This window comes from Bubalus kerabau, chromosome 21, assembly GCF_029407905.1.
Source record: "Bubalus kerabau isolate K-KA32 ecotype Philippines breed swamp buffalo chromosome 21, PCC_UOA_SB_1v2, whole genome shotgun sequence".
In the NCBI taxonomy this organism is placed as follows: domain Eukaryota; kingdom Metazoa; phylum Chordata; class Mammalia; order Artiodactyla; family Bovidae; genus Bubalus; species Bubalus kerabau.
Window position 1 is genome coordinate 37589184 of NC_073644.1, and position 23557 is coordinate 37612740.

At 37.9% G+C, this 23557-nt stretch overlaps 1 protein-coding gene across 3 annotated transcripts in view; it reads right to left on the minus strand.

The window, feature by feature from the left end:
• The window catches only part of MIB1 (MIB E3 ubiquitin protein ligase 1), a 95124-nt gene that overhangs the window by 49059 nt on the left and 22508 nt on the right, over positions 1–23557 (minus strand). For all 3 annotated transcript variants that reach the window (XM_055559356.1, XM_055559357.1, XM_055559358.1), the window contains exons 4-10: positions 18563–18667; positions 17204–17270; positions 15687–15891; positions 11112–11295; positions 9720–9864; positions 7472–7605; positions 2882–2989 (exon numbers count right to left, since the gene is read on the minus strand). In XM_055559356.1, coding sequence (XP_055415331.1) covers positions 2882–2989; positions 7472–7605; positions 9720–9864; positions 11112–11295; positions 15687–15891; positions 17204–17270; positions 18563–18667 — 948 coding nt within the window. The remainder of the gene's footprint in view (positions 1–2881; positions 2990–7471; positions 7606–9719; positions 9865–11111; positions 11296–15686; positions 15892–17203; positions 17271–18562; positions 18668–23557) is intronic.

Below are 23557 nucleotides of genomic sequence, written 5' to 3' on the forward strand. Positions count from 1 at the left end.
CAGGAAACTAAGACCCTGCAAGCTGCAGTTCAGTTCAGTTCAGTCACTCAGTCGTGTCCGACTCTTTGCGACCCCATGAATTGCAGCATGCTAGGCCACCCTGCCCATTGCCAACTCCCCGAGTTTACCCAAACTCACGTCCATCGAGTCAGTGATGCCATCCAGCCATCTCATTCTTTGTCGTCCCCTTTTCCTCCTGCCCCCAATCCCTCCCAGCATTAGGGTCTTTTCCAGCGAGTCAACTCTTGCATGAGGTGGCCTAAGTACTGGAGTTTCAGCTTCAGCATCAGTCCTTCCAATGAACACCCAGGACTGGTCTCCTTTAGGATGGACTGGTTGGATCCCCTTGCAGTCCAAGGGACTCTCGAGTGTCTTCTCCAGCAACACAGGTCAAAAACATCAATTCTTCGGTGCTCAGCTTTCTTCACAGTCCAACTCTCACATCTATACATGACCACTGGAAAAACCATAGCCTTGACTCAGTTCAGTTCAGTTCAGTCGCTCAGTCCTGTCCGACTCTTTGCAACCCCATGAATTGCAGCACGCCAGGCCTCCCTGTCCATCACCAACTCCCAGAGTTCACTCAGACTCACGTCCATCGAGTCAGTGATGCCATCCAGCCATCTCATCCTCTGTCGTCCCCTTCTCCTCCTGCCCCCGATCCCTCCCAGCATCAGAGTCTTTTCCAATGAGTCAACTCTTCGCGTGACGTGGCCCAAGTACTAGAGTTTCAGCTTTAGCATCATTCCTTCCAAAGAAATCCCAGGGCTGATCTCCTTCAGAATGGACTGGTTGGATCTCCTTGCAGTCCAGGGGACTCTCAAGAGTCTTCTCCAACACCACAGTTCAAAAGCATCAATTCTTCGGCGCTCAGCCTTCTTCACAGTCCGACTCTCACATCTATACATGACCACAGGAAAAACCATAGCCTTGACTAGACGGACCTTTGTTGGCAAAGTAATGTCTCTGCTTTTGAATATGCTATCTAAGTTGGTCATAACTTTCCTTCCAAGGAGTAAGCGTCTTTTAATGTCATGGCTGCAGTTACCATCTGCAGTGATTTTGGAGCCCAAAAATATAGTCTGACACTGTTTCCACTGTTTCTCCATCTATTTCCCATGAAGTGATGGGACCGGATGCCATGATCTTCGTTTTCTGAATGTTGAGCTTTAAGCCAACTTTTTCACTCTCCACTTTCACCTTCATCAAGAGGCTTTTTAGTTCCTCTTCACTTTCTGCCATAAGGATGGTGTCATCTGCATATCTGAGGTTATCGATATTTCTCCCGGCAATCTTGATTCCAGCTTGTGCTTCTTCCAGCCCAGCATTTCTCATGATGTACTCTGCATATAAGTTAAATAAGCAGGGTGACAATATACAGCCTTGACGTACTCTTTTTCCTACTTGGAACCAGTCTGTTGTTCCATGTCCAGTTCTAACTGTTGCTTCCTGACCTGCATACAGATTTCTCAAGAGGCAGGTCAGGTGGTCTGGTATTCCCATCTCTTTCAGAATTTTCCACAGTTTATTGTGATCCACACAGTCAACGGCTTGACTAGACTGACCTTTGTTGGCAAAGTAATATGTCTGCTTTTTAATATGCTGCAAGGCATGGCCAAAAAAAAGTCAGAAGGGTTGTAATATTTTAGTTTGTAGTTTCTGGATTCATTAAAAAATGGGATGTTCAAAATGTAATATTTACAAAATATTACATGATACTAAGTCTCTCTTGCATCACCAAAAAAAAAAAAAAATCCTTATAACACATACTGGGCTCCTAAATTGACAACCAAGATAGATGTGACTTAAAGCTACTCTGTAAACGCAAAGTCAAATTATATAATCTCATTTAGAAATGCATCACAGTAATAAAACTAGTGTATAGTTTACAAATGTCTAATATGCTAATGCAAAACTTAAGCTCTAGGGAAAAGAAAATGCCAACACCAAGGATGACCTAAAAAAACCACTGGTTATTTAGTAGCTATTCAGCAACTCAAGATATACATATCTAGGGGAAAAAAGCAAAAAGAATGTAAGACTTCTGTTTTCAAACATGTCTTTAAATTTTTATAATTAGTAAAAACAGGCTGATCGACAAATTTCGCCCTCTAACATTGAAATCCTTATTAAATAGCTTCCTCAGAGGGGAGTGTCATTTGGACAAAATTGCAACATTTTGCCCAGTTTGAATTTGATAGAATTTGGCTTATTCCTAAATAATCCTGCATTAGACTAAAACAAATACAATTCTAATATATTTTTAAGTGATGCAGTCATAGTTAACTGCAACAAGGGAAGCCCTCTGCCCACACCAGCCAATGAAATTTCAATGCCAGTAAGAATCATTAATTTCTTCTTTAATAAGAACATGTTCTACATTAAATTAAGCACATATACATACATAGTGTGATAAACACACACTGTAAAATCTTTTAAAACCCATATTAAGGTTAAGAAGCAGTAAGACTAAACAAATTCTAATTTACTGGTTCCCTAGTGAAAAAACAAAAAAAAACAAGGAAAGCCCTCTGTGTGTCATAGATAAGGGAAAATCTTGCCCCATGTGATTTATATTCCTCTTTCCTCAATTTCCCCAGTATGAGTCATGGGTAAATACTGCAAGCTCTCAACAGCATAGTAGTCCTACGAAAGCAAAAGGAAACTCAACCTTCTTCACTTAGGGTTATGCCTAGAATATCAAGAGATCACAGAAAAACACAAAATGCTTCATGTTGTCTTTTCTCAAATTTTTTTCTTTTTAATCAGAAGTCTTGAGTTAATATTAAATTTCAACATGAAAAAGAATCAATCTCAATGATACAGAAGGACCATTTCTAGGACATTAATTTTTACTTAAATATTTTTAAAACTTAATTACCTCTGCTTCTACATCCACATTTTGCTTCAAAAGTAACTTCAAAATGTCAACATGTCCATTCTGACTAGCAGCTTGCATAGCTGTGTGACCAGCACACTGTCCGTTCACCTAAATACAAAAAGAAAGGACGAAGGAATGTCACAAAAAGGGAAGAGCCAATACATACACATGGTGTAGGTTTAAACCCAACAAACTGAATGATCCTATGAGAACAATTTAGGCTGGTGTTCTATATTTCCTGTTACAGATCACCAGAAACGTGACCTGTATCACATTTCTAAGTTAGGGAGGGATTCAGGCACTCTGAGAGTTCCACTGTTAAAAGAGTTATGGAAGAACTTTTAGCCAATCTGCAAAGTTGAAAACAGAAAAGGATGAGAGGGAAGGAGGGACAAAGGGAAGTTGCATTTATTTTAAATATGTGTCTACTTTAATTATTATTAAAACTCAGAGTCTGTTTCAATGAAAAAAAAAAAAAAAGTAATGAGGTGAATGGAAGACTTTTAGAAAAGATACTGTCTAGTATAGTATAAATAAATTCAACAAATACAGCCAAATGTCAATGGTAACCAAACTACCACAAAGGATACATAAATGAGCTACCAGGGTAGCTATACACAACTGTTCAACTGTTCTACTATAGAGCAGCAATATCCAATTACTGTTCTACAACTGTTCTACTATACAGCAGTAACATCCAATCTTTTCTTCACTTCAGGTGTTGTGTAAATGGATATGGAAATGCAACATGGAAAAATGGACATTTTTTCCAAAGAAGACATTTCAAATGGGTGACATGAACATAAAAAAGATGCTCAATATTGCTAATAAACAAGGAAATGCAAGTAAAAACACAATACCATTTACATTATCACCCCCTAAAATTAAGCACTTAGGTATAACTCTAGTAAAATGTGTATAAAATGTACATGAGGAATAGTACAGAACTCTGATAAATGAAATTAAGGAGCTAAATAGATGGAGCGATACTCCATGTTTGTGGATAAGAAGACTCAATAATGTCAAGATGTCCGTTCTTCCCAACTTGATCCACAGATTCAACATAATCACTATCAAAATCCCAGCAAGTTACTGGATGGAAGTTTATACGGAAAGGCAAAAGGCCCAGAACAGTCAACCCAGTATTAAAGAAGAGCAACAAAGCTGGGGGACTGACACTACCTGACTCTGAGGCATACTACAAAGCTACAGTAAGCATGACAGTGTGGTACCGGCCGAAGAATAAACAAACAGAAGAAAGGAAAAGAACAGGAAGCCCAGAAACAGCCTCTCATAAATACAGTCAAGTGATTTTTAACAAAGAAGCAAAGGTAATACAACAGAGCAAAAACAATCTCAACAAACAGAACAGATGGAAAATCGCTATATCTTTCCATTTCAGTTTATAAAACCTAAAACTGCTCTAAAACTAAAATCTAAAATTAAAAACTTTTCTAAAATTTCCATATATGAAAGACATGATTTCCAGGATAAAAAGATCAAACATTAAAAGCAACGGATGAAGATAGATCCACAACACTGTACAAGTTCAGACACTGGTGAAAAAAGAGATCTTCATGCTTGAAAACATAAAACAGCTCACATGAAGGATGAGGAATCAGAGGGCAACTCTGAATGCTGGAAGAAAATGGAATTATTCTGAAGGAAAATGATATCTAAACTTGAATTCTCCTCCCATCTAAAATTTAACTGTAAGGTTAAAAAAGTTATATACTGAAAGTGTATTTCTCATCACCCTTTTTCTGAAGAAGCTACTGAAAGCCATACTTCACAAAAAACAGAATAAAATTGGAGACAGAGGGACAGAGGATAAAGAAAACAAGAAATCCAGCACAGGAGAGAGGGGAAAGGAACCTGGAGGATGATGAGTTAGAGACATTCCAGATGGATCCCGTCAGAGGCACTGAGAGAAATCTCTCTCAGATGAAACACATACATAATCTGATGTGCTAAATGTCTTAAGAGATTACACAGTTAAGAGAGAATTCTGGAGAAGAATTAATAATAACAATACAGATTACTAACAAATAAAAACAAAAGTGTTTAGATTATGTCCTGGGGTTAAGAGAAACAAGTGAACCCTTTGGAACAATGGAAGTGTTCTACATCTCAATAGGGCTGTGGATTATGTAGGTGTATGCATTTGTCAAAACTGACTGATCCATGTATTTCACCATATGTAAATTACATCTCAGGTGTGTTTTTTTTTTTTAAGAACAATTATGAACACCAAAATCACTACAGATGGTGACTGCAGCCATGAAATTAAAAGACGCTTACTCCTTGGAAGGAAAGTTATGACCAACCTAGAAAGCATTTTCAAAAGCAGAGACATTACTTTGCCAACAAAGGTCCGTCTAGTCAAGGCTATGATTTTTCCTGTGGTCATGTATGGATGTGAGAGTTGGACTGCGAAGAAGGCTGAGCGCCGAAGAATTGATGCTTTTGAACTGTGGTGTTGGAGAAGACTCTTGAGAGTCCCTTGGACTGCAAGTGGATCCAACCAGTCCATTCTGAAGGAGATCAGCCCTGGGATTTCTTTGGAAGGAATGATGCTGAAGCTGAAACTCCAGTACTTTGGCCACCTCATGCGAAGAGTTGACTCATTGGAAAAGACTCTGATGCTGGGAGGGATTGGGGGCAAGAGGAGAAGGGGACGACAGAGGGTGAGATGGCTGGATGGCATCACTGACTCAATGGACGTGAGTCTGGGTGAACTCCAGGAGTTGGTGATGGACAGGGAGGCCTGGCGTGCTGCAATTCATGGGGTCGCAAAGAGTCGGACACGACTGAGCGACTGATCTGATCTGATCTGATGAACACCAAGGAAAGCGAAAAGTTGTGCAAGAAAACGCAATCGAGTATCCTCCACAACTCAGATATGCATGCCATTTGAATAATAACATGCAAAATTAATTCTAACATCAACAAAATTACAATGCAATACCACATTAAGAACCTGGAAGAGGTATGCATGTGTGTGGAAAGGACAGGCTAAACGTGGAGAAGGAAAGTGGAATCCTCGCCTTCACAGAGCAGTATCAAAACATAACTTCAAGTCAAGAAATAACCTACAAGTCAAGAAATAACTATAGAAGTATGTTACTGAAAGATGAAGAGGTAACTATATGAAGGAAATCAGCTTAAAGAGGTGAAAATAGTTGCCTCTGAAGAAAAGGAAAATAACACTGAGAAGGAGATGCTGCTTTTCCTAAAAAATCTTGGAGAACTATTTTTCCTTATAAGTTTTTAGAATGTACTACATTCTAAAAACACAACTGAAATAAATCAGTAAGGAAGAAAAAATTAAGTGTAATAAAATGTAAATCTGCATAAGTGAATATAAAAGAAGTCTGACTCTACGTTCCAAACACACAAAAAAATCTGGTACTTTAATATCTGAAACTATTTGTGACATAGCCCACAACCAATCAAGAAACTACTGTGCCATGCTGCTGCAACTGATCCCCAACAAACCTGAAATGCCACATGAGATCATAGGAATACGAAGTTTATACCTTATAAATTTCGGGATTCCCTGACAGATCAGTTGGTAAAGAATCCGCCTGCAATGCAGGAGACCCCAGTTCAATTCCTGGGTCAGGAAGATCCGCTGGAGACGGGATAGGCTACCCACTCCAGTATTCTTGGGCTTCCCTTGTGGCAGTAAAGAATCTGCCTGCAATGCGGGAGACCTGGGTTTGATCCCCTGGGTTGGAAAGATCCCCAGAGAAGGGAAAGGCTATCCAGTATGCTAGCCTAGAGAATTTCATTAACTGTATAGTCAGTCCATGGGGTGGCAAAGAGTCAGACACAATGGAGCACCTTTCACTTTCACCTTATAAATTATAGATCTGATCTCTTTGTATGTCCGGCATACTTACATACAAAGATATGGTAACGAAAGCCCTGACTGCACAGTGACAATGATTCAAAGTGACACTCAACCTACAATCCTTTGGCCAGCACTGACTGACATCGTATTGCTTCCAGAACAGTAGCGATGCTAAAGCCAGTGAATAACTAAGTGAGAACCACAATTTGCAGTTTGAACCCATTTAAACTATGGCTTTGGTGAATGGTAACATTACAACACATTACAAATTAAGATTTACAAAATGCATGACTCCTAATTCAACTGCATTATGAACCATGAAACAGTCAACTTTCACAAGGAGGAGAGGGGGAAAGCTTAGGTTAAATGTTTTGAAAAGAAGGATGGATAATTGCTTATAAAATTTACTAAAATACATTGTTAAAACATTGTAACATTTACATGAGAAAATTTCACTGAATTTCCCCAAAGGACACTAACTACTTAAAAACCTAAAAGTAAATTTTGACATCATAAAGTTCAAAAGTCAGTACTAAAATAAGAAAATGTCAATATCTTCTAGAAATGCACAATGAAGAAATAATGCCCAGTGTCATCTTTAAAATACCTGAGAAAAACAAGGAAGAAGGAATAGATGAAGCACATGTGGCAATATCTTAATAACTGCTAAGTAAAAGGTTCGTTTTAACTATTCTATTTTTGCGTATGCTTCAAATAAATTTTAAAATGCTCACATCCACATCTGGTCTTTTTAGCAAATCTTCCACTTTAGCAACATCTCCATTGGCAGCAGCCTTAACTAATTCTTCATTGAGGTCACCAGATTCTTGGGTTTCAAATAATTTCTTCAAGAGTTGGGAGAGTCTTTCTGTAAAGCATCAAATAAAGCTGCTAATATAGGAGGATCTCAAATCTTAACTACTAACAGACAAGCATTACCCACATGCCTATAATACACAGTTTTCCTGTTTTACTATGTCTATCATTAATATTACTTTGGTACTAAGCTACAGATACTACCCTCGCAAGTTACAATTACTACCATATAAAACTGCTTTCAATCTGAGCCCACAATTATTCCTGGTTTACTCCAATTCATGTACTTCAAGTTAAAATTTCAGAAAAAGAGTCATACACAAACTATGATTCAAGATTTTGGAGTCATACCAGAGATATTATAAATGAACACACTACCACAGGAGTATCATAATGATACAAATTGCCTTTCAGGTCTTGAGCGTATCTTACTGCTCTCAGACCTCAATGCAACAAATCAGTGATTATGATACAAAAGCAATATAATCTCTATAGTCTCTGGGGAAATATTTTAGGGACAAACCAATTTTCAGTTGAAAATATTCAAATAAAATACTTCAAAGGTGCCAACTGACTGGTTCTGACTAAAACAAGAAAGAACCAGATATGTGCTTATATAAACCTTTCATAAGGCTTTTTTTTTTTTTCTCCAAATAGCATTGATCAGTAGAGAATCTACCCAGTTCTCCTTAACTCTAGGATCTACTTACTGGAAAGGAAAGAAGTCACAAAGTGAGGCCCAACACCAAACCAACATTATTTGAGAAAAGGATATTAACAATTTTTCACTCTTTCAATATGTAATGGGTTGGCCAAAAAGTTCATTTGGGTTTTTCTGTAAGATGTTATGGATGAAATTTTGGGCCAGCCTGATAAAAGTCAGCCTACTGTGATGCTATCTAACCACAAGGTAAAAATAAACACCACCTGATTTAACCTCAAACACATTAGCAAATTACAGCAGGAAAGAAGAGACACAAGCAGAGGAAGTAGAGGCAGTACAGAATAAAGCTGGAGGCCAGCCAACGTTTTCCTTTACTTTCATACTGTGCACAGTTATGGCTCCATCTTCTCTTCTGGATGTCAGCTATATTCGTACAGTGAGTTGTAACCAGTTGTCTAATGAACTGAGTGTGGATATACAGCTGGATCACAAGAAGAAAAGCTCTGGGCCTGAGTCTACCCAAGCATCCAGCATACTCACATCTCAGCACAGCTCTCTCTACCCACTGTGGCCTGTACAATACCTCTCATAAAATGACAAGAGAAAGGTATGGCTGATACATAAAAATATCTGAAAGAAAGCCATCTGCTAGCAATAATATTGGAAATTAAAAAAATAAATAAGGCAGTCAAAGAAAGTGATGGTTCTGTGGCAGAAAACAAATGTTCTGACTAAAGAGTAGCATGCTGAATTTCAGGTATCTCCTCTTTGACATGGAGAAGCCCTTGATATATCCGAGAAAAAGAACATGTTTATGGAATTTTCACAGGGTATACCTCAGCCAGTGCAAAGGTGGTTCATCATATTAAAAAAAAAAAAAAGAGAGAGAGAGAGACATTTAACACAAGTTTAAAACGTTTTTCCAGTGGTCATGTATGGATGTAAGAGTTGGACTGTGAAGAAAGCTGAGCACCAAAGAATTGATGCTTTTCAACTGTGGTGTTGGAGAAGACTCCTGAGAGTCCCTTGGACTGCAAGGAGATCCAACCAGTCCATCCTAAAGGAGATCAGTCCTGGGTGTTCATTGGAAGGACTAATGCTGAAGCTGAAACTCCAGTACTTTGGCCACCTCATGTGAAGGGTTGACTTACTGGAAAAGACCCTGATGCTGGGAGGGATTGGGGGCAGGCGGAGAAGGGGACGATAGAGGATGAGATGGCTGGATGGCATCACCGACTTGATGCACATGAGTTTGGGTAAACTCCGGGAGTTGGTGATGGACAGGGTGGCCTGGCATGCTGCGATTCATGGGGTCGAAAAGAGTCGGACACGACTGAGCAACTGAACTGAACTGAAAAGGTAGTTAATATACAAGTGAGGTAATGTGATCTGAGAGAAAATTAAGATTACATACAACATTATCTGTGTACCAGAACTGGGAAATGAGGAAAGGTTCTAACGTAAACCACATTGCTTTTAAAGAAACACAAAAGAGAACATACCACCAGACGCGTTGCTAATGGCTGATCCCGCGGACGCCACCTTGGAAACTGCCGCTGGATTATATGTCCAAGATGTTCCACATACTTCCACCTTTAAATCACTGTCTGAATAAATCTGCTGTACTCGGCCAACTTTACCTAAAGTCTTAAAAACAAGATTAGATTTATGTTTCCAAGTTTACATTATAGAAATCAATCATCAGTTTTTACATGTTTGAAGTATTCATTTTACTTGATTCCTAATTTTAAAAACTTTTAAAGAACAATCATATTCAAATAGGTTATTTACTAGCCACAAACTTTATAGAGTATCTTTAAAAAATATTTTAATAAAACTATTACACTTCCACAAGAATATAAAAATAATCATGACAATCTTATTCAAAAAAGTAACCTTTTAAGATACCTCTAGAAAACTTGTAACTAAAGAAAATCTGATTTCTTAAAAAAAAAAAAACTTAAACCAAAAAGGGCTCAAAGCTTATATCTATGTTTAAATCCTTTTTGGAATCAAGCCTAATTTCAAGACAGAAGCATGAAAGTCACTGTCATTCTGGGGTGAAGGATCAGGAAGCCTCTTTGTCTCACCTTAACCTTACATTCTCCACTAAAGGCTCTATCAAATTAGATTTATCTATCATATATTAACTATAGCCCTCTATGGATCTTCCCAGGCTTATCTAAGGGCTTCCCTGGTGGCTTAGCAGTAACAACTACACCTGCCAATGCAGGAGACCCGAATTCAATCCCTGGGTCAGGGAAGATCCCCTGGAGAAGGGAAAGGCTACCTATATTTTTCCCTGGAGAATCCCACAGACAGAGGAGCCTGGTGGGCTACAGTCCATGGAGTCACAAAGAGTTGGATACAACCTACCAACTAAACAGACATAGAGAATGGACTTATGGACGTGGGGAGAGGAGAGGAGAGGGTGAGATGTATGGAAAGAGTAACATGGAAATTTACATTACCATATGTAAAATGGATAGCCAACAGGAATTTGCTATATGTCTCAGGAAACTTAAACAGGGCTCTGTATCAATCTATAGGGGTGGGAAGGGGTGGGAGATGGGAGGGAAGTTCAGGAGGGAGGAGATATATGTATACCTATGGCTGATCATGTTGAGGTTTAATAGAAAACAACAAAATTCTATGAAGCAATCACCCTTCAATAAAAATAGTAAATTCAGAAACTAAACAACAACAACAAAGTTACTCTAACTGAAGTAAATTTAGAAAATAAAAGGCATACAGATGTTAAGCTGCCAGTGAAGAGTACAATTCTCAAAGGATTAAGCTAATTTATAGTTTCTAAAATTAAAGTCATCAAAGCTTTTCAAAACTACGTAAGCAAGCTATAGTTCTGACTCCCAAAGGACTTAATATACACTTACTGGGAGCATAGCTTCTGCCCATTCTCCATGTCCTCTCTGTAGAAGTTTAATTCTCTCCAGATCATAACAAACTTGCACAAGATCACCCACTTGAAACTGAGAGGTGCCTCCCTCTGCACCCTGCGCAGCATCCCCACTTCGGACAATGTTTGCTTTAGTGAGAACAGCAGGGTTAAAGGTCCACCTAAAAACCAAAGCCAAAATTCAAAATCGATACGTTTACTTAACTTCAGCACAACATTCACAGTTAACCACTGGAGGGAGAAAAGCATTATAACACATCCAAAGTGTAAAGCAATCCTTTACAATTATATCTTGAATGATCTGTATTTCTTTTTAGAATTTATTACACAAATTTGAGAGAAGAGTCATCCATAATCTTACCATACTAGTATGATACCCTTTTGTCTAGATTTATTATCGCTTGCATGCTTTAAAAATTGTTATAAAAGTAATACACACTCGTTGTTAAAGATTAAAACATGTCAGAAACGTGTACAGTGAAAGTTCCATTGCACACAAACACACCTGGATCACCATTCTGCACGCCACTAGACACCATGGTTAATATTCCATTGTATATGGAATGCAGATCTTCTATTAATATGCTGAGTGATGGTTTTAACAGAGAGCTAATTTGCCCAGCTGAAATGATCACTCTTCTTTTGTAGCTTCAGAACAGCCTGAATATTCACTTCTCACAACTACTTAAAACATTTCAATGCAGCTATTTCTGACTTTATCTATCCAAATTTAAAGGGAAACTTCTTCAAAGTAGAGGACCATGTCTTAACTGTCTCTGTAATTCTAACACTAATCATGGGCCCTAATACAGGATAAGTACTTAATAAACTGTTCTTAAAGAATAAAAAATTTTTTTCTCTAAAAGTCAAGTGTTATGTTACTAATAACACTAGTACCCAACAGAATTTGGACCAAGGACGAATTCTGCAAGTAATAATCCTCATCTGTGTTAATTTACCATTTCCAAATAAGAGGCCATTTAAGACAACATGTGTTAATACACACTATTCTGAACTTAAATTAAGATTTTTTTCCCTTCTTTATTGAGATGTAATTCACATACCATACAATTCACTCATTTAACGTGTATAAATCAGTGGCTTTAGTATATTCAGTTGTATAACCAACCACCACTATAATAATTTTATTTTCATCATCACAAAAAGATACCCCCATAACAATCAGCAGTCACTGTGAAATCAACTCTCTCTTCCCAGCCTCTAACAACCAGTAATATACTTTCTGTTTCTATGAATTTCCTTATTTTAGACATTTTCCATAAATAAAATAAGATAGTATGTGACTGTTTGTGACAGGCTTCTTTCACTCAACAAATTTTTTCAAGATTTATCTATGTTGCAGCATATGTCAGTACTCCATCCCTTTTTATAGCCAAATAAAATGTTCCATTGGGTGGATATACCACAACTTGCTTATCCATTCAGGAGTCAATACACATTTGGCTTATTTTCACATGTTGGCTGTTATGAATAATGCTTCTACAAACATCCGTATATAGATTTTGGTGTGGGCACATTGTAATTTTTTTGGATATAAACCTGGAAGTGGACATATTGGGTCATATGTTAACTCTATATTTAACATTTTGAGAAACTACTGTTTTCCAAAGCATCTAGACCACTTCACCTACTTATCATTAATGTAGGAGGGCGTGGTTCCAATTTCTCTATACCCTCAACAACACTGGTAATTATCCTACCTTTCTATTCTAACCATTCTAGCATGTGAAGTGGTATCTCATTGTGGTTGTGAACTAATAATGTTAGTAACTAATAATCTCCTGCATCTCTTCAAGGGTGATACAGAATGAATTGTGTCCCTCCAAATTTCACATGGTAAAGCTCTATGGCTTCTATGTAACTGTATTTGGAGACAGGGCCCTTAGGGAGAAAAGTAAGGTTAAATGATGTCATAAAGGCGAGGTGCCATGTGAGGACAATGAGAAAGCAATCCTCTCCAAGCCCAGAGGAGGTCTCACCAGAAACCTACCCTGATGGCACCCTGATCTTGGATTTCTAACCTCCAGAACAGTAAAAAAAAGAATAAATAAATAAACATCTGTTGTTTAAGCCACTGGTCTGTGATATTTTGTTAAGGCAGCCCTAGCAGACTAATGCAATGCATTCATTGACCATTTCTGTACCTTCTGTAAGAAGCTTTCCTGGTAGCTCAGATGGTAATGAATCTGCCTGGGCCAGGGTTCAATCCCTGGGTTTGGAAAATCTCCTGGAGAAGGAAATAACAACCCACTCCCGTATTCTTGCCTGAAAAAATCCCATGGGCCAGAGGAGCCTGGTGGGCTTCAGTCCATGGGGTTGCATAAGTCGGATACAACTGAGCAACATTAATATCTTCTGTTAAAAAATGTCTTTTTAAATCCTTTGCCCTAAATCCAATGACTGGTGTCATTAAAAGGTCATATACAACCATCTTTTCATAATTTTCTATGTAAAAGATTTCAGAATTTCCATGAGCTCAATTAACTTTCTTCTATGCCTCCTTAGGGTTTTTTCCTCATGGATGGCTAAGCTACAAGTGTTGGCTTGATGAAAAGAAAATAGTGGGCCGGAGGACAGTTTACGTGGCTCTAAGAATCAGATCATCTTTGATTCTGAACTTGACTAACCAGGGATTAATTTGAATGAATTTAAAAATAAAATGTGTGTCTCACCCCAAAAAAGAAGAAGGTCATGTGAAGACATAGGGACAGACAGACTCCCAGGGGACAAGGCCAAGTGCCAGAGGCAGAGAAACAAGTGGCGCACCGGCCAGCCAAGGAACACCAAGGGTCACAGCAACCATCAGCAGCCAGGAGAGAGGCGCGGGGCAGACTCTCCTCAGCCTCCAGAAGGACTCAGTCTCCCCAACACCTTGACTTTTAGCCTCCAGGATTGTCAAAGAAGAAACTTCTGCTGTTTTAAGCCACTCTGTGGTAATTTGTGGCAATTCTAGGAAACGAATGCACCATCTAAACAATAATAGGTCTTCTGATCCATAAACATGAAACATCTTTCCATTCATTTAGGTCATCTTTAATTTCTTTAATAATGTTTTATAGTCTTCAGTGTACACATCTTGTACTTCCTGGGCTAAATTTATTCTTAAGTATTTTATTCTTTGATGCTATTATAAACAGAATTGTTTTCTTATTTTCATTTTCAGGTTGTTCTTTGTAGTGTAGAGAAATACACTTTTTATATTATTTTTCTATATTAATATTATATCCCATGACTATGCTGAATTCATTTATTACTTCTAACATTTTTGTTGATTCCTTAGATTTTTCTATGCATGAGATCACATCATATGTGAACAGAGATGGCTTAACTACTTCTTTCTCTTTCTTCTCCCTCTTGTTTCTTTTTCTTGCCTAACTGCCACAGCTTGACCCTCTAGGACAAGATGGAATAAAAGCAGGGAGAGCAGACATTCTTGTTTTGTTCCTGATCTTAAAGCAGAAAGCATTCAGTCTTTTACCACTGAGGATGCTGTTCACTGTAGGATTTCAGAGATGCCCTTTATCAGACTGAAGAAGTTCCCTTCTTTTCTTAGTTTATTTAGTATTTTTACCATGAAGGATATTGGATTTTGTCAAATGTTTTTTGTGCATCTCTTGATATGATCACGTATATTCTCCAGATCTGAACACAATTAGAGCTAATTCTATACTTTGGTTAGCAATTTGTTTATTTTTCTTATTCTATATATAAACCCTCCCCTAAAGAAACTTGGAGAGTTAGTTTCTTTAAGTACATGGCAGTAATACAGATATGACAATTAACTATTATTTTTTCTCTAAAATACTATAAACATATTAGTAAACTGGATACATTTTGGCCCCTAGGGATAAACAAATAAAAGGCACAGGCCCAGTCTCCAAGAAACTTGAAACCTAGAGATCAAATAAATAACCATTTTAGTGGATAACAGGAGGCTTAAACAGACAAATATTGTATGCATGTACCAGGGAGGGCAGCTGGAGAGAGGAGGCAGGCATATATTCAGTATTTACAGAGGCACTGGAGTTATCCAGAGAAGAGGAAGACAAGGAGCGTGGAAGGATGGTGTGTAAGGAAGGTTATAGAAATGACTAAATGCACACGGTGCTGTGTTGCTGATACCGATGAGCGTGTGGCAAGGTAGAGCTGTGTCACCATGAGACAACAGGAGACAGGGACCAGAGGAGTTCACTGTTATTACCCTGTTCATTCAGGGTAGATTGATACAGTCCACCAGGAACAGACAACTTTTTAGCTACACTTGGACACAATACTGATACAATGTATTCTGCTCACTAAAGGGAGAAAAAAGTGCACAGAATATTCACACACACACACACACACACACACACACAGAGTTCTTACTTGCTTCCTTCCACTTTACCAAGGTATTCTGGATTTTCTTCTACTACTGAAGAAGTTAGCTGTAAGAAGTCTTTGTGATGTCACATTATTTGCTTTTTGTAGGCTCAGAGTTCCTCTGTAGACAAATTTCACTTGCCATTACTGAAAATTAAGAAATACAACCAACCTATTGCCGCTTGGATACTGTACTACAATGTCATGATCTTCATCAATGCCACAAACTGTTCCAGTTGTAGTCAAGGTCTCAAACATGCCATCAGTCCATCCGCCATGACCGTGCTGCAAAGACTGTACAATTTCAAGGTCAAGATCTATGTTGACCAGGTCACCAATCTGCAGTCCACCAGGATTCCTGTTGCCATTCTGCTCACCTGTAATTGCAGCGGGAGGTGACCAAGGACAAGGAAAACCACAGCAACAACAGGCAACTGCACTGTTTCAAATTAAAAAAAAAAAGCCCCAGACAGTTGAGTTTCAGTTACTATCTAATCTTAAAATGTTTTGAGAATAAAATGTGAGTATAAAAATCTAGAATTATACAGCCTTAAAAAAGAAAGAAAAGAAAACAAACAGACTCAAAAGAAGAAATAAAGTAATGATTTATAACAATGACTGAAGAGGAGCAGCATCTATAGATGACAAGACACTGACTATCAGAACACAAAGCTCTGGGCATTGGTAATATTCACCTTTCGCAGAACTGGATGACCTGTTGAAGAGTCAGGATAGCTAACTAAAGAATACAAAAGAGACTACTGGAATTTTGTTTCCTCTGAAGTGCTTACTATTATTATTTACCAAATGGTTTTTGTGATTTTTGCCTCAAGAGCATTTTTAAATATTTTAAAAGCCCATTTCCAAGATTATTTTCAAAGCTACTTCTGGGACAAAGGATGCATGATCATCAAACACTATGCTGAGGGATCCTAAATGTGTATGTTGATTCTACACTTTTCTTGTAAAGCCCAAATACAAAAGAAGAATGTTTCTGAATGCAAGACAGATGATCTCATCTCTCATCAAAACCGTAAGATTTTCTTTCATATTCTCCTTTTTTTCTAAAAAATTAAGGTATGCTGCAAGAAAACAGCACTTGGGGGCAATAAGGGAAAACAAATGATTTGAAAAGAACACAGAGTTCACACCAAACCCGCTAAATCAGAAGAGCCTAAAGGCTTAATCGGAAGAATGTGGCAAATGTTCATTGTAGCAACAATGAAGAATCTATAAAACGAAAGTAGTTTTGGTTTTCTTGTTCTTTATTTTAATCATACATTATATTTATCGTATTATCTTAATCTTGGAGCTGTTATATTTTCAAAGGAATTAAATTCTAAGGAATTTATAAATATTAAATTGTTAGGTCTTATTCTCAGCAAAGTATGTATAAGTATGGTAATACAACACAAAATTTTTCAACAAGCTCATGATTAAAACAAAAAAGTTTCATACAGTATTGTATGCCCTATAAATGATGTATCAATTGAGCAAGACATGACAACTCTTTCAGAGACTAAATAAATCATTAAAAAAGAACAAATGCTTTTAAAACCAAACACAACCAAGAGCATGCCTTTAAAAATCTTTAATGATAACTAATTTTCTTAAAGCCCAGTTGAAACGCTTTTCTGATTCCATGAACTCTGACCCATTATTTAGAAATGTTCTCATCTGCTAACTCACCTAGCACAGGACAATGATCTCTGTAGAAAGAACCTCCTTTGGCATCCTGGACACACTTCAGATCAGACTACAAAGAAAAGAAACCAAAAAAATCACCCTTGAAAGCTTCAAGTATAGCTCAATACCTAAAATAGGCAAAAATGTTCATTCAGAACATATCCTCAGCAGAAGTAGCTCTGGGTTAATAACCACACTAAACACTGCTTTCACAAACACCCATCAACAACTATAAACCTGATCTTCAGATATGTCATACTTCACGCTTTCCTTTATAGTTCAAAATTAAAACGTCTGGATCTTTACCACTGAAATATTTTCAAAAACACATGTTGGAAAAAAAGAACTAAAACAAAAATCTTGTATTTAAAAATTACATAATACATTCCATTTAAAATACATTCCATTCTTTTACCAAAAAGAGGTCAACTCATTTGATCTTTCTAATCAATTTTATGAGATATACAAGGTAGGCACCAACTCATTTTATATATATATATTGGAGAAGGAAATGGCAACCCACTCCAGTGTTCTTGCCTGGAGAATCCCAGGGACAGGGGAGCCTGGTGGGCTGCCGTCATGGGGTCGCATAGAGTCGGACACAACTGAAGTGACTTAGCATATACACACACACACACACACACACACACACACATATGTATAAAGTGACCAATATATACTTACTATATTAAGAAAATGAGCTCCTTTACACACACACACACACACACACACACACACAATCCAACTCTCTGTTAGTTACAGCCTCCTTTGCCACTGGATTTCACATTTAGTTCAATCCTAGCCAAAGAGTCATGGGTCAAGCTGTTTTAATATGGTACTTTAACCTAGCAATTCTACTTCTAGGAATCTATCTTAAGAAAATACACCCATAAATGTACAAAGACATATGCACAAGGATATATGTCACTGAAACAGTGCTTGCAACAATGAAAAACAAAAACAAAAAACCAACCCAGACACCCATCAACAGAAATTTCATAAACAATGGCATAACCATACAAGGAGTGCTACTCAGCCATCAAAAAAGAATGAGAATCAACCAATATATAAATACTACTCCTTAAGCACTTGAGTAATGTTTCTAGGTCAGTCATGTTCAATTATCAACAGTATACTTTAAAAATACAGGGAAAAAACGCCTTAAAAATAATGTTAACACCTATTATATTAAATTCTCACTTTACAGATGTTCCTTCCTACTGCATACTCATGATTCAGATGGCTGTATTATGATAAAAGGAAATGACACAACAAAAAATGAAAGATTACAATAAGGGCTATTTTTAATTTCCTTTCTTTCACCCATCCAATATTTTCATCTTTTATGGTTCTTACACTTACCATGCCCTCAAAGCCAACTCTGTACAGGTTCTTAGCACCATTATCCCAGAGAACGTAGGCTGCGCTATGCGGGCTTGATGCACTCCAGTCTTGGATCTCTGTTACCTAAGGGAAATTTTTGAGGGAAAAAAAATCTTTAAGAAGAGAGAAGAGGCTAATTCTTTTAATTATATTTAAATCTTTAAAATTACTTCAGTTACAATCCTGTGTAACAGGATCATGAAAAACACTTACTTGCCAAATATATGTCACTTCTAACATATAGTTGAATTAGAGATATTTTTCCAGAATATTATAAGGTTATTTCTTAAAGCACTATAGAAACTTTATTTATTTATTTATTTTTGGCCATGCTGCATGGCTTGCAGTATCTCAGTTTACTGGACCAGGAATTGAACCTGAGGCCAGAGCAGTGAGAGAGAGCATGGAGTCCTAACTACTGGACCACCAGGGAAGTCCCTAAAACTACTGCAGAAATTTTATATTGAGAGGCTTGGTGATTACAGTGATGGATTATCAGCAAACACATAATTCAAGTCAAAATTTAAAATCTGTACTCTTAAAGGGTTCCTTCTAACAGCAGTGTTATTCTTTTAAACCTATTTTTTGATACAAAATGTAAAATCTTTGACCAAATACCCAGAACAATTCAAGATAACCCAGCTCTCTGGTCAGCTGAATGCGGATGAGCACAGGCTCAAAGGTCGTGTTTAAAGAAGGCCTGAGAGATCTGGTTCCTCCAGCAGTGCCCCTCAGCTGCCCTGAAAAGCAGGCCATCCAAGCTAAAACGCCCCGACTACAACAGAAACCCAGACACCACCTCCAGGCCCCACATGCCACCAGACCAGACGGATTCGTTAGAGCAGTCAATATTTAAAAAAAAAAAACAAAAACTGGAGTTGCTATTGATTTAGGGCCAAGAATCAACTACACAAAAACGACACACAGTGCGCACTGAACTTGGGGGTTTTCAAGTGAACCAGTCTACAGCCCAGACAGGGAGGCTGTACGTGTGCAACTCATGACTCTCTCCATCTTGACACTTACCAACCACCCTTCATAGTTTCTCAGAATGCCAGGCTGATACTGAGCGTAATCTTTAAGGTATGCCCTTAAAAACAGACTACTATTTCAAATAAGACACATAATGACCGCTTCATTTTCACCCTGTGCTAAAGAAACAATTTTGCATGCCACGTATTTTACAGTGCTTTTGTGAGATAAAAAGTTTTTATGCTTAGGACTTGATTAAATACTTGAATAATATTTCAAAGCATTAGTAAATAAGTATTCTTTATAATTTTAAAATAAATTATGTTATAAAAATCTAACACAAACTTTAAAAAATAATTAAAAAATGAAATGAACATTAGACTAAGAAAAAGAAAATTACCAGTACTTTTAGAGTCCCCTGCATGCCTCTCATCAACGCCACCCCGCTGCCTCCTAACAGAGGTAACTACCATTCTGACTGTGGAGTCCATGGCTGCCATGCTCTGTTTTATGATTTTCACAACTAACCACTGTACAATCTTCAAAAGCAAGAGTTTCTAACATTCTCAAGTAAAACATGCAATTTGTAGGAAAGAAAAATCGCTTTTGATTATAATACAGTCAGATTCTATTTCATTTATTTTTACAAATGCAGTGTTAGATGAAATAAGCCTGTGCTTTTATGAGAGGGACAAAAAAGCATTTGATCAACTTTTAAAAAACAAATTTTGTTTAAATCAAATTCATCCTAAATTTCAAATTACTTGGAACATAAGCAAGTTCATTACTCAAACTGTGAATCACTAAATGAAATCACTTCATTTGTGAACGTGATTCAGTTTATCAAGGAGGAAATAAAGTGGAAAGCATAAGAAAATAACTTCATTAATTTCTTACTTTCGATTCTGATTAATAAATATGTGTGGAATGGCTACTAAAACCATTAGGTAGAAGGTCTCTGAGAAATTCTGTAAAGATCAAACTGACAAGATCTGCACTGATCAATCTTAACACCACTAATAGGATATTCAAGATTTTACAGGCCTTCTTCATGTGCGATCTAAGTACACACACCAGAAGTGAGGTACTTTTGCCAAAATAAACTTGACCCTGAATCTACTCATTTCTCTACATCTAACAAGTTATAAGAAATACAACAGTTAGAAGAACACGTTAAACAATACCATAAAGAATCAGTCAGAAAAATACAAAGAACTTGATTTCTTCAACAAATAAATGGCAGTTTTTAAAACACTGATAAATTCTTAAGTTGGATGTTGGGTGCACAGGTATGTGTTATATTATGCTTTCCATTCTGGTGTATGTTTGAAATTCTCCATAATAAAGTTTTTTAAAAAGAAGAAAATATATCTAGTGTATGTGTATGAAGCAATTAACATATATTCAAAGCATTTGTAAAATGAAAACAGTCTTGAAATACTAACACAGATAGTTAAGACCATACTACACATTTCTATGCTATCCTTACATCATGTCTGTCAAAGCCTGCACTTGACCTGCTTATTTTTGTGTTAACACTGTTGTCACCATGAAAAAACCACGGCACATGCAGGCATGTGATAGGCCATAGGCGGTATCAGTACTAACACAACATCAGCCCAATGTGGTACCTATCCCTTAATGTGGCTCAAACTAACCCTACAGTTGAGAACACATAGTAATGAGAATGGGGAATCCTGAACCCCAAGGAAAAAAGATAAGAATACACTACCACCTTCATGTGGGTTACACCAGCGGACTGGGAGAGAGACGCCAGCCATGAAAGAAAAGGGGGAATTAAAAACTTTATTCATTCACACACAGGGTCAGAAAGAGTCAGACAAAAATTATATTGCATTTCAAACACGTGCTTAAATAATGTTACCCTGAAGACTTCCTATTACATTAAGTTCCCTCACTCAGAGTCATATGTGCAAGATGGTTTCATTTTTCTTTTTGTTCCTAAAATGTAACAAGTATTAAATCAACAAACCAAAAATGTAACACTGATGACTCAAAGCTTCAAAATTGCTACTCTGTATTCCACCTAAGAAGCGTCAATATAACACAAATCCCGAAAAGTGCCATTTACGTGGCTTCAGGCTTTAGCAGCAACTGCTTTTGAAAAGGTGATGAAAAACAGTTTTTTTTAACCCTCTGACCACATAATTAAGTGTGAGGAAGAATATAAAGCTAAACCACTTTCTAGAATGAAAGTATTAAAAAATTTACTTCTCATGCACTCTTTCAAAAAACATTACTAGGACGTGTACTCCATCAAAAGGAAGAGTAACTACGGAAGATGATGTAATGGGATACAGAAAACAGAAGATCCAGCCAGGAAAGAGACAAAGGCATCCATCAGAGGCTTGCCAAGATGCCTGCTGGGTACCAGGTGTCAAGGGCAATCTGACTGCAGCCACGTGACTCACAGGCCAGACATGCTGAAGGCTTTCATTACCAAGATGTCCACTGCCATCATATCAATTTATCGACCTAAGGACACACTGCCTGAGTGAGCCAGACCCAAATTCTCAACTGAACTTGGCTTATTGGACTATGTAATGATGAGGTTCCCACTCTCCCCTGCATTCCCCCATTCCCTGCCACCTAAACCAGCTGAGGTTTCTCATCCCACTCAACAGAATATTCTGCTTTGCCTTATTCCTAAAACTTTGAGGTGTATCATGGTAAGCTTGGAAGCAAACAACACATGCCCTCTGACTACATTCCTGTCCGGTGTACAGCACGCGGTCCATACTTCTGCCCTTCCTGGTGTCCTGACCGTGCTGAGCCCCGTGTTTTCCAGGACCTACTAATGACTGTGTCTACTGACTACCCCAGAAAGACTCTTACAAGCTCCCAGGGATGCCATTATCCAGAGACTAAATTCAGTTTATCTTCTCCCTAGAAGCTTTCGTCTAAAAGCACAATTCTGCTCGGTCTTTACAAAGGCTAGATTTCTGCTTGCTACTTGGTTTCTCAAAAACTTAAATCCTAAATGTTGTAATACAGAGCACTAAGTCATACAGTAATAAAGACAAACAAGGGAATAATGACAGGAAGAATTAGTTACCTTGCAGGGCTTTGCAGCTGGGAAAGAGTAAACAGAAGGCTTTTACAGGTATTCGTAACACTCTTTTTTTAATCCGTAGAGTAGGAATAAAATTTACTTTTTAAAATTTCACTACTATTCTTCAAGCTTCAACATATGTTTTATACACCCTATGTGACACAGGATTGCTGTAAATGACTGCAGAAGCTGTTTACTGCACAAAAGGCCTTGCCAAAGAGGAAAGCAGAGGGTTACATCCAGCCTGAGTTCCACTCACCAAGACCCTCTGCACTGGGACAAGGCTGTCCCTGTGCCCACCCCCCAAGGGATACCTCTGCTCTGCCACTGGCTTGCCAAGCATGCCCCCATAGCACTCCATTCAGCCACAGATGGTGTCTTCCCCAAACTCACACTGGTCTATGGTCCAGTGTTGCTTCTAGAAACGTGCTTCTCCTTATGGTTGCCCAGGGTGCAGGTGGGGAGGGGAGATGAGGGATAGTTAGGGAGTTTGGGATGGACATGTACACTCTGCTGTATTTCAAACAGATAACCAACATGGGCCTGCTGTATAGCACAGCACAGGGAACTCTGCTCAATGTTATGTGGCAGCCTGGATGGGAAGAGAATTTGGAGAATGGATACATGTATATATATGGCTGAGTCCCTTTGCCGTCCACCTGAAACTTTCACAACGTTGTTAACTGGCTATACCCCAATACAAAAAAAAAAGAAAGAAAGAAATGTGCTTCTCAAACTTTAATGTGCACTTGAGTGACTTAGGTATCTTATTAACATGAAGATTCTAATTTAGAAAGTCTAGGAGGAAGGTGACCTATTACCTAGCATGCTTGTAACAAGCTGTCAGGTGACACTAACGCTGCTGGCCACAGAACTTAGATTTGAATTCTGGTTCTCCATCTCCTCTAATGAGAACACAGGTCTCCGAA